General features: G+C 30.5%; 1 protein-coding gene across 1 annotated transcript in view; it reads left to right on the top strand.

Annotated features, from left to right (window-relative positions):
- The window catches only part of LOC129230974 (transmembrane protein adipocyte-associated 1-like), a 40,244-nt gene extending 29,250 nt beyond the window's left edge, over positions 1-10,994 (top strand). Inside the window, exons 11-12 of the mRNA XM_054865212.1 lie at positions 2,314-2,443; positions 8,370-10,994. Of these exons, the coding sequence (XP_054721187.1) occupies positions 2,314-2,443; positions 8,370-8,567 (328 nt within the window). The 3' untranslated portion in view covers positions 8,568-10,994. The remainder of the gene's footprint in view (positions 1-2,313; positions 2,444-8,369) is intronic.
- The last annotated feature ends 1,291 nt before the right edge of the window (positions 10,995-12,285 follow it).

Here is a 12,285-nt window from a genome sequence, read left to right as displayed (position 1 = left end):
TCTTTCGATGAGATTGGCAATCAAAACAGGGACTTTTAATGTTGTTTGATATCGTTGGCCAAATATTTTACAATTTAATGGATTTATTTAGTAGATTATTTTGCACTTTGATGCAACTTTTAAACTTGTTTAATGACTTGTTTTATTTAAAAGTAACTCTAAAAAGACAAACTAATGTGCAAGATCAGGAAATAAGTAGATCATCAAATAAGTAGTTATAAATGTCAGAATTAGGGCTGCCATACAGTTGTAAAATGTCACCAACAAAGAAATCTTCCGTTTATAATAGCAATAACACCATTCTATACTGCCAATGTGCCCCTTATTCTACATTCTAGCAAAAATCTGTTTCATCCATTCATGTCAGATGAATGACTTTTCATTATCAAATGCTGTGTAATTGATCAATGTTATGAAGTGAGCCATTCAAAATCGTTTTTTTTTCTGTGACGAGCAATTAAAGCTAAAACTGCTTCATTGCAGAAATAATCTAAGAAACTGTTAGTGGACTTATCTTTAAAAGATTTAATAGAAGACATTTTGAGAGTTCCACATGTTTCCAAATAATTATATTGATTTTATCATTGTTTATAGATGACATTGTGGAAAAGTTGTTTTTTAAATGACTGTGATCTTACATTTTCCTGTCTAGCAGGTCTACAAATGCAAGTAGGTTTCAACTAGTTTTACTTGTCATGCGGAAGGTCACTAAAAATACTGGTTTAATTATGAAATTCACCTTCCCAGCTATTTTGTATGCACAATTCAGGTGTTTCTATTTACTCCAGAAATCCTGCACCATGGGGTAAAGGGAAGCAACTTATTTTATCATTCTTTGTATTTTTGAAAGATTAAACTCTGATGTAAGTCGCACCTTTGTATGTACGAGTATTTTACATAAATTCAGCAAATAATTACATTTTTTGTTTGATTTATTTTTTAAAATAAATTACATTTGCACGATTTAATGGGTCGCATACAACCTACGTGCAACATATTGTGTACTGTTGGTGTAGAACTTCTTAAGTTTCTAAGCTGATTGTGTATATTGTGATTATCTAGCTACATCTATATTGCTTTTCTGGTTAGTTGAGCTGTGACCTTGACTATGTTTACCTGTTTAAGGGGAGAATTGTGAAAAATAGACTTGTTGTTCGCTCGGATTTTAGTTGGAATATTTTTGAGAAGCTACTAAGAAAGTGTCTCAACTCAACTTAGCGCCAATTAAACCTCCTTATTTTCCGAAACAGGAGTAAACATTGTCAGAGTCGGAGCTCAACTTCTCAGAGCCTTGCAATACCTCATTGGGGAAAAAATGGAGTGTTTCCATGTACCCCATAACCTCTGAGGTAAATAGAAACATAGTTTCATTCGCTGACAAAGCGACAGGCATAAAATCTTTTCACACTCACATACTTTTAGAGAGTGAAGTCTTGGGTACAATGTACAATTTTTTTTCTATCAAATCATTCTAAAGAAAGGTAAGGATCTATAGTTGAAGCATTGAAAATCTTACTCCACTTTACCAACTATATACAGGATGTTCCAGTTTAACCTGCAAGATCTCTATTTTTGCAACCGTTAGTTCAAGATGCATACATCCAATTGCAAAAATGTTCAAAATCAGATGCAGAGTTAAGATATTGAAAGTTTTAAATAAAAATTAAAATGAGTCAAAAAGTACAAAATTTAACTTTTTGTGTGGACCCTAGGTCCCCTAACTTATATTTAGGGAAATAATCTCCATTAAAAAAGATTAACACAAAAAACTTGACATTTGTGTGACCAAAACTCCGGAATATATTTGAGTTCAAAGTTTTAAAGGACCATACAGAAGTTGAGATTGGAACTTATGACCCTTTCAGAAGAATGACAGGTTGTCGAAGTAAAAAAACAATATTTATATTTTTCATTGCTGTTTCAAAATAAATGCAAATGTTATGTCATTATACGATAAAACACACTACAACACCTCGAACAATTTGAAAAGTGTAAAGTGGTGTAAGTCACAAAATGCTGCGTTTCATTTCTCGGTGAATATTGGTGGTGTCAAACTTTTTGTGTTGAAATTGTTTTTCAATGGAGAATTTTTCCCTAAATATAAGTTAGGGCACCTAGGGCCATACACACACACACACACATACACACACACACACACACATATATATATATATATATATATATATATATATATATATATATATATATATATATATATATATATAGTATATACTAACACAGTATTAACTTTACATAACATACTGTGTACTATACATACATTCTTTATATTATATATATTTTTCTTTTTTGCAGTGTGTCTCAACCTAGTATTATGTTTTCCTATAAAGCACAAGTCGATGATGTTGTTGAGGATGATAATGTTAGTTTACCTCATCAACTATCTTGTTCATCATTAAAAACAGATTCTGATTACATTTATCAGGTATGTCATTTATCTTTTTACTTTGAGATTTGGATAAAATTTTCTTCGTGAAAGTGGGGGGAAAACTGGAATGAAAATTTGCTTAATGATAAAAAACGTGAACGAAAACATGAATCTTATCTTATCAGGGATGAAAATCTTGAGTATTTGCAACATTAATACCTTTTTGTAGACTATTTTGTTTTCAACCCTTCTTACATATATATTTTTTTCCTGAAGACTGCCACGCCCATTCAAGCGAACATCATTCGTCAAATTTAGTTTTCATGCTTACCAGGCTTACCAGAGATATAGCTCTTGAAGATTTCCATGAATTCTAATTTATTTTAATTATATTGTGCTATTTTATTTTAACAGACATGTAAATATAGGAAATTAAATATGCTTATATAATTTCCAAGCATGACATAACGTTCAAAGCTATTTTATTGATTTTAAAATTATTTTTATGCTAGTGCTTAAAATGATCATCAAAGCTCAGAAACAGTTTTAAATTGGTTTTAGTTTTTTTTTAATTGATTTTTATACAATATACACTGCTGCTTCACAAAATTTCAAAATGCTTCTCAAAATCACCACAGATGCTCCTCAAATTGTTTCTGCAAGGTTGGCAACACTGATGTCATTTTATAATTATGGTTGTCTAGTGATTCAGCTTGTATTGAGTGTTTAATTATATGGAAGTTTTATAGCATTAGATGTCACATTATAAAGTTTTAATTTCAACTTATTTGTGGGCTGTGGGAAATTGAAAGTAGTAAATAGAAGTGCAATATCTGTTAAAATCTTAAATAAAAGCAAGCCTATTTTATTTATTAATAAGCTAGCATTTCTACCAGTAAAAAAGAATAAAACAAATTTTTTTCTATTAATATTTAAAAGACATCATAGAATCAGAATATGTATAAAATTTCGCGTAATATAAAAAATACATGTTTTAAGCCGCACAATTTTTTTTTGACTTTGGGCTGTTTTCATTCCTGTCTTACACAAAGGACAGATCCTGCTTCTGGTTTTGGAGGGGGTCATTAGTGCATTATTTGGGTACAAATAGGGGGTTTTGTACGAGTTTTTTGAATTATAAGTTTCTAACAAGCTGCTTTATGCTATTTTTTGTTGCTTAATCTTAAACTGGCATCTCTATATTTTTTGAATTAAAAGTTATTATTTAAAAAAAGCCCCCTCTCCCCCCCCCAAAAAAATAAAATAAAAACCCCTTCTTTGAAGGACAAAGTATTTGTTGTATTTGCCATAATTCTTTCCTGTTTTATAGATCTTGCATTTCCGTAATAATGATAATAATTTAGAAAATGCTCACACTAAAAGATTTGAAAAAAAGAAAAAAAAAAAAAAAAGAAAAAAAAAAGAAAAACTGAACAACTGAATTCAAAATTAAATGCTGATGCCAAAACTTATGGTTTTGAAATTGTTCTTATTACAGTCAACTCTCAGTAACTCGAAGTCCCAATGGCAAGTTGCCGCAGCCTTTTCAAGAATTTGGGCCCAATGGAAATTTCGAGATTAAGGAGTATTTGAGTTATAAGGCTTTGAGTTATTGAGAGTTGACTGTATTAATTAATTAAAATAAAAATTAAATGAAACAACTTGCCAAAAACTAAAAGACGTGCTTTGAAAAAACATTGAATGGCAATGTTTAAATGCAATACAGCAGATTTATTGATATGGAACTGCCGTGATTAGAGGGGCACTGATTTGCGAAAATTATTGGGGCTGACCAGACCATCTCTAGGGGTCTGGAATCCCCCTACCCGAGGGAAAGGGTTCATCTGGGGGCCCTTCCCTGTAAACAGTTTTATCTTTTGTTCCTTGAAAATGCCATTTTACACATTTTCTGGTGTGTATTACAGATGCGTTCGGGCTCATTTTTGAGAGCCCGGGCCCGCCCAAGCCCAAAAATTTGTAACCAAGCCCACCTGAGCCCGAGTGATATTGTCTCGGACCAAAATCCGAGCCCCCTGAGCCCGAAGGAAACTTTCTTGTATCAAAAACTGAGCCTTCTACAGTCTGACATGATCTCTCCGTTAATGAAAAATGTTACGTCAAATGATCTTCATTAACAGAAGTTTCTAAATTTTCTTAAAATGCTCCACTCAAAATGCATTACTGTATGACATATTGCAATAGTAATCACAAAAAAAAAAACCACAATAAATAACTGTTAATTAATCAATTTTTTTTGGGTGGGGGCAGGGGGTAAATTTGACAATGATTGAACTGAGTTAAATGTTCCTTTCATTTTCTCACAGTAGGAAAATTTTTATTTGCTTTGAATTCGTACGGAGATTGGCGATTGAATATCTGTGCTTGAGCCTGAGCCCAAAGCCTATTTTTGGTTCTAGAGCCCGACCCAAGGCTCGGGCTCGGGCTGAGCCCGTCTAATCTCTAGTGTATATCATTTACACAAAGCAGTTAATATATGACATGGTGTTTTCAAGCTAAAAGAATCTACACTTTGGTTATTTTCTGGTTCAATAAGACCATGTCACTACTCTTAAGGGGCATTCTTGCAGCTCTATTTTGTGGTGAGCTGTGCTGTTGAAATATGTTGTTTGTGACTAAATCTAAAACCAACTTTTGAACTCCACCAAACTTCCTTTTCACATTTGGCGTACTGTAAAATCCTAATAAGTCAAGTTTGGGCCTAAGTGAATATCTTGGGTCTTTGCCTTGATATCTTGAGTTTAATGTAGGCCTACAAATTCCTCAAAAAAAAATATCATAAGATTCTTCAAGCAAAAAGAAGCTCCTTCTCAAATAAAGCATTCGCCACTCCCCCCTAAAAAAATACACACAAATTATTGGGAAGGGGGAGGGAGGGGGGGGGGGCATTTCATTTAGCAAATGCAGATGATTGCTAGATGAAAAGTGAAAAATCTTGAAGGATTTTTTCTTTCATGAATATTGGTTTCCAGAGTATCAGTAGAGCCAGCTACCATGTATGCAATGTTGATCCCAGATCAATATGGGTCTAGTCCATGGGAATAAAGCAATTTCCAAAGTAAAATAAAGAAACAGCTTTGGATTATTGCTTTTGGACTAGGGCAGAACCTGGATTATCTCACACCTCTCCTAGTAGTGAAACCAAATTCCCAAACTGCACATCTAGTGAAGAAAAGAGAAATGGCTGATAGACCTTTTAAGACCTGTCTGATTGTAATGCTTTTAGGAGAAAATTTTATTCCATTCCACTCTGAATTTATATTCGAGAATTTTGAAAAAAAAAAAATATGAAGGAGAAATACCCTGTTCTTTGGAACATGTTATGTTTGAAAAAATTGTTTCCTCCTCAGGCATCCTGCATCTTTTTCACGCTCTGATATGTAGCTTGTCTTTAAACGTGATGGTAAATAATTTTTGGTAACATTAGGGGAAGGAATGGGGTTTATTGTTTATTCTGCTAACATTTTTTTAAATTAAAGTTCCAAACATGCTCGTTTAGGTGATCTTCAATGATGTTAGCCAAAGGAGGGTTATGTGACACTTAATCAAAATTTTTTTAGAAACACACATTCACCCACAGCAATATTTCAAAACAGTAGTTTCAAAATGAAATTTTAGAAAATTTCAAAGTGATATTGATCGGAAAGGGCTCTCTGTCCCTAATTTTTCAAAATTGAAGTCTTAAAAAGTAATTTTATAAGGGCTTTAATTATGTTTGCATGCACTCCACCAGGAAAATGTTCTAAATTTAAGTCCTATAAATGTGATTGTAGACCATCTTTTGGTATTATTAGGGTAAAAGATGGGGTTTGCAACTCTCTCATAGCAATTTTTTTGAAATAGAAGCTCTAAAAATGCAATTTTGAATTATTTTTGTTGTTGTTGAAGGGGCTTTCGATCTTTCCCCCAGAAATGGCTCGAAATATAAGTCTTGGAAATGGGGTCATTGGCCATCGTTGATAACTTCAAAGGAAGGAATGGAGTTTAAGGACTCGCTCATTTCAATTTTTGAAATTAAAGTTCCAAAACTTCAATTTTATGCTAGGTTTAGAGCTGCTTAAGGAGAGGATTAAGTTCAAGGACAGTTTGTCTTTCCTGTCCTTGCCTATGTCCCTCTCTTTTGTTAATTTTAAATGAAAATATTGTGGTAAAACCTCCTTTTCTTTTCCATCACTATATAAGTTTTTTTTTCTATAATAAAATTTCTAATTTCTATCCCAATATTTATATTTGTTTGAAACACATTGAATCTCTTGATGAAGTTGTTTTTCTTTTGTTATTTACCTTTACACATTTAACTACAAGTGTAACTTTTCTTTGCAATTCTATAAATCTGTTTAAATTTTTGTTATTAGAAACATATTTTGATGGCCCATGTATTTTTTTCCACTTATCTGTGATTTTCGCTATGATATTTAGATTTAAAAAATTAGAAATATAAATATTGGTGACTGATATGTAACTATCATGTTAATTTATTCATTCCTTTTTTCAAGCCGAGACTTCCCGTGCATTTCTACAATATACTATTGTACTGTATACTTTTTTTCCTTAAAGAATTTTGAAATGTATATTGCATTTAGGTGTTACTATCCGCCATTCAGAAAAAGAATCAATCGGCCAAAAAAAGACTGCAGTCAAGTTTTAAGCATTATATATCAAGAATCTAAATATTTCTGGATTTCTTAATTTATTTCTAATATTCCTTAACTATATTTTCCATGTATATAATCTAAATATCCATCTGCAACGGATCTTTATCCTCTGCTATTTTAATGAGAGGAATTACAGCTATGTTTTTTATATTACGTTGAAAATTAATGGTAGCTACATGCCATGTGGAAGTTTAAAAATTTGCTATCACTTCAGTCGCCACTTTCCTGCTTCACTATCTTTTAGTAATATTTGTGTTCGAAATATCACCCTCATCCCTCTCCCAGCTCTTTGTTCTGCAATTTGTGGAACATTTTACTCTTAATTATAATGAGCAATTTCTGAAACATGGTTCTGAAACACTGATACAAGGTATGATAAAAAAATATGGTGAATAATTTTTTATTAAAATACGTAACAATGTTACATCTAATTTGATTTCATCTCCTTCAATGTATGTGCTTGGCGAGCAATGCACTTGTCCAAACCTTGACTGCATGACATGAAACATTTCTGGAAGGCATCTTTCGGAAGACTTACTGGAGGTCCCGCACGCTGCTTGTCTTTAAGTCTCATTTCTGTTTTTAAATTGGTCATACCACTTGTATACAGTCTTCAGAGTTGTCATCTTGCATTCTTTTAACATTTCGTAAGCTTCTTGAGCATTAATGTGTTGTTTAAAATTCATGCAGCGCAACAGACACGATAAACTCAACCTCACTTTAGCGGCTCTGGTAACTGACTAACAAGTTCGAACGTGTTACAACTTGTCCCTATCTGCCTCAGCTGATCACGCTACTGGACAAATTACAGCGTATGGATGTAGCGTGAGCAGTTACTGCTATAAATATCCATTCACCGTACTTTTTGATCACATCTCGCATTTTGAACAAGTGAATGGTAATGATATGTAATATAAATCTATTCATAACTGTGTATTTAATAAAATTTTGGTTTCAATTTGTTTTATTTTGCATGACTTCAAAATTACCTTGATTTCTTTTAATGATTTATACTAACTTGCAACTACACATTCTTAAAAAAAGGTTCTATATGATCATTCTTTGTTAAATTTTCATAGATGATAAATATAATCCTGTAAATTAAAATGATTTTTAATGATAAACTAAATTAATAAATTTTATGTACAAAAATCGTTGGTGGGTGGTCATTTATTCAAAACAGTGCATTGGCTATTCATCAAACATGCTAATTTTTACCTTTATCTTCATGATCAATTTTTGTCTAAAAATTGGGAAATATGCATGTATATAAAAAAAAGAGCAATATAAATAATGTTTTTTTTTTTCAGAATAATTCATTATATGATAGCACTCATTTTGATGCAGCCAATATCAACCCTCTCTACATACATTCCTTACAATCACCTGATAGCTTTAATGGATTTGAAGCACCAAGCATGACAGGAAGTATAAATTCAAGTCCTGCACAGCAACAGCAATATCAGCAAGTGTCTATATCATCCAATGCTAAAACAAGCTCCCCCTGAAAAGCAGTCATAAGGTTTAATTTAACATTTTTTGGTACTTTCCTTCATTTTTGACAATAATGTCGCTAGATTAAAAATCTTTTCAAACTTTTCAAGTAGTGCAGCAGTTGCTATATAAATGTGTTTGTAAAGGTGTTAAATTTTATGAACATGTTATTAGAAATGTATTGTTATAATTTAAATATTTTAATTTTTATTTAATTTACCAAAGAAAAAGAATAGTAAAAACATTCTTTATAGTTGACGTAATATAAGTTTAAAGCCTGTACAAAGTTTTTCTTTTTCTAAAGAAACTATTTTTAGCTTTAAACATATTTCAATATGTGTTTGCATGAAATGAATTGAATTAGTTATTTAATGGCTAGTCAAATGTTTTATCTGTGTTATGTAAGCTTCAGTTGTTGTTTGGAACTTTTTTTTTTCATTCTTTAAAAATATTGTGCAATATTGTACAGTAAATTATATACATAATTCTAAACTTACATTCAGTTGAATGTGCTTTGTAATTATTTTTTTCATATGTTGCACTATATTTATAACTGAATATGAAAAAAAAAAGTCACATTTAAATCCACATTTTTTGCTTGTGAATGTATATGAATTGAAGTTGTGTGCAAAGAAAACTGAACAATACATTTCAATACACCTATGTACTATTTATGTTGCATGTTACTGATTTCACTTTATTTAAATATTTCACAATGACCTGTTTAGAGAATGCTAAATAAAATGCAAAGTACAGTTCTATTTGTTGACCTTTTTTGTCATATGAATTTTTTTACTCACACTTTATTCGTTTTCTTACATTTCATTTTGAGACATGTTTGATATGAAAAGACAGCTAATTTTTTTTATTTTCTTGATAATTATTAGCAAAAATATTTTGACTTTAGAAAGTGTTAAATCAATAGTTTTGTTACACTTTTTTGTGATATTTATTGCTAATATCTTATATGTTCTATTAAAATTGTTTCTGTTGTAATATTTTATTTAACTAAATTTTATAGGCTACATATACATTTACTGGATAACCCAAATCACATTTAGCAAAGTTGAACCATCATGGGACTGGGTGCCCTAAATGCATACTTTACAATTTGATCCAAGTATTAAAAAAGAATCCCCTGTTTTATAATAAACTATTTCATTAATGAAAATTTCTAATATAAGTACATACATTTTAAGCCAATAAAACAAAAGAAAAAATCACAGCTTTATTGTGTTACATTTTCAATTTTGCTTTTTTTGAAAACTCATGAAGTTTACTTTTTGGAAGAAAAGAAAAAAATGAAAAAAATAAATAAAATTGGCATGAGCTAATTTCATAGTTGTCATTTTCTTCTCTTGTAGTTTGTGAAGAAAAAAATCTTTATTTTTATTTAATTATATATAAAACTATTAGTATTCAATAATTTTTATTACTTTATTGTTTTAAAGAATTGCTATTACAAAAGCAAAGAAGTACTTTTTATAACATGTTGTTTATTTCAGTAATTTTTAAATTATAAAAATTTATAAATAGTGTATTCACTAGTTTCTCTTCATAGAGGCAAATATCATGAGCCAATCAGTCCTATTGTCCATAATATTTTAGACTTTGACTATCTTGATTATTTTCACTTCATCAAATCAGAAAAAAATAGGAAATATTTTACAAGTTTATGTATAAGTTAAACAAAGACAAATTGGTGAGGAGCAAGAACTGCTGCATCTCACCCAGCAAGATAGCGAAGTAAGGCAAGGGTTTTATGCCACTGGGCATAAAGAGGATAAGTAATATAAAAGATAAAACATTGCAGAAATGCATTTATTCCTCAAACAAGATATTTTACTAGTTCCATTGTTTTAAAATGCTGTTGTGTTAATTACATTTAATAGTAATTTTAAAAGAAAAATAAATAGGTAAATCTAATATTAATGGGTACTTACGTTAAAAGCATAGAAAATAATTACGTTATAGTAATTTTTACAGTACTGGGAAATCATATACATTAATCAAAAATGGAATAAACAAACTTAAAAAAAATGCATGTATTGAATCAATGACCATGTTTAACATTACGCAATAAAACAATATATTCTGAAATTATGTGATATAAGTGTATATTTATGTAAAGCAAATAATTATAATGTTTTATTCTTATCATTGAATATTTTAAATGGCATTCCATTTTCTATTTGTACTTCATTAATAAATAATTGTTGATATTAAGCTTTTTTTATGTGGTGTCTTTTTCTTTATCTGATATGTTTGTGAGTTCAATATTTCACATATTTTTGTTGCACTACTTAATACGCAAAAGATAAATGCTTTTGCATTTTATAATTTTGCTCACATGGTACGCATGTATGTATAAAAATTATGTATTTTAAAATTTAGATGTGTGATAAAAATTTTAGATGTAAAAACTTATAAAGAATTATGTAGTCAGTAATAAATATATTTAAAAACAAGTTTTTCATCTTTATTTGAAGATAATGTACTGTTAAGAATTTATTTATAGATGAATATTAAAAAAAAATCCAACTTCAAACATTGAGTTCATTAATGTATTTGAAAAGGTATTCAAATGAGCTTGTATTTAAAACTTTTATATTGTGCTATGTCTGTATAAGTAGAAAATTTCTCTATATCCATTTCTGTGAGGTTGAAAATAATTTGGTACACATTAATTCAACAAATAAATGCCGTGTAAAACTAATTTTAAGCTATTCAAGCTCTGGGAAAAGAGTTTGCAGATACCATCTCCTCAATTGAGTTTAAGACTCACCCTTTTCTGCTTTTATTTGAAGTGAATTTGAACTCCTTTATTTATTGATATTATTTTTTAGTTCACTTTTATACAGAGGAACTTGTGAAACCATTCTTGCTCTTAACATTTTTTCAGTAGTATTCAAGAGGTATTAGTTTATACTCACAAGTCAAGTTCATTATGAATCGTAAAAGATTGTCATTGTAAATGAAAATTGCAGACAAAAGATTAGTTGTAAATTTTCTGCAGTGAAAATTATCCCTCCAGGATGGGAGAAATCAAAACAGCCTCAACAAGGTAGCAAGCTAGTCAGTGAGTTTTAGTTTATATTCAAACTTATTTATCTGAAGGAAAAGTTTGACCCTTTAGGTTTGGAGTTTAGTGTGAGGAGAACATCTTGCGCAACATTCTTGTCACTTTCCCCCACTTTCAATCAAACAATGAGTAATTGATAGTGTATCACTAATATGCATTTGTTGGCAAATTATTACCACATCTTTAATTAAATTGGCTTTTTCTTCAATGGTTAAAAATTTCAGGCCTCTTTTGCTCATTTTTCTGAAAGTTCTACTAAAAGCTATGAGTGTCTAAAATCTATGATCAGCCAAACTTCTTCAAGTGAGGGTCTTGGGCAGTGTCTCTCAATTGTTGTGCGGCAATGAGATCTTAGGTGCACCACAATATTTTCGGAATTTCAGAAAAAGGAAGATTGTAGTTTTATTTTACCTGCGTAAAATTTTCCAACAGGATACAACATATAAGATATAATGTTGCTAGTTTAATTGCCAAAATGAAAAATGCTTACTATCAGTGAAACACCTATTTTACCAGAGCTTAAAGAAATCATAATGGGGAACAATAGGCTCCAATGCAATGAAGAGGTTGTCAGAGTGTCACTTACAGGCGATTTCACCAGGAGATGAATGAATGACACAACGGGTGACATTGAGAAAACATTGGTTGAT

This window comes from Uloborus diversus, chromosome 10 (genome assembly GCF_026930045.1).
Source record: "Uloborus diversus isolate 005 chromosome 10, Udiv.v.3.1, whole genome shotgun sequence".
Taxonomy (NCBI): Eukaryota; Metazoa; Arthropoda; class Arachnida; order Araneae; family Uloboridae; genus Uloborus; species Uloborus diversus.
Note: the sequence above shows the minus strand (reverse complement) of the source record. Positions and strands in the feature narration are given on the sequence as shown.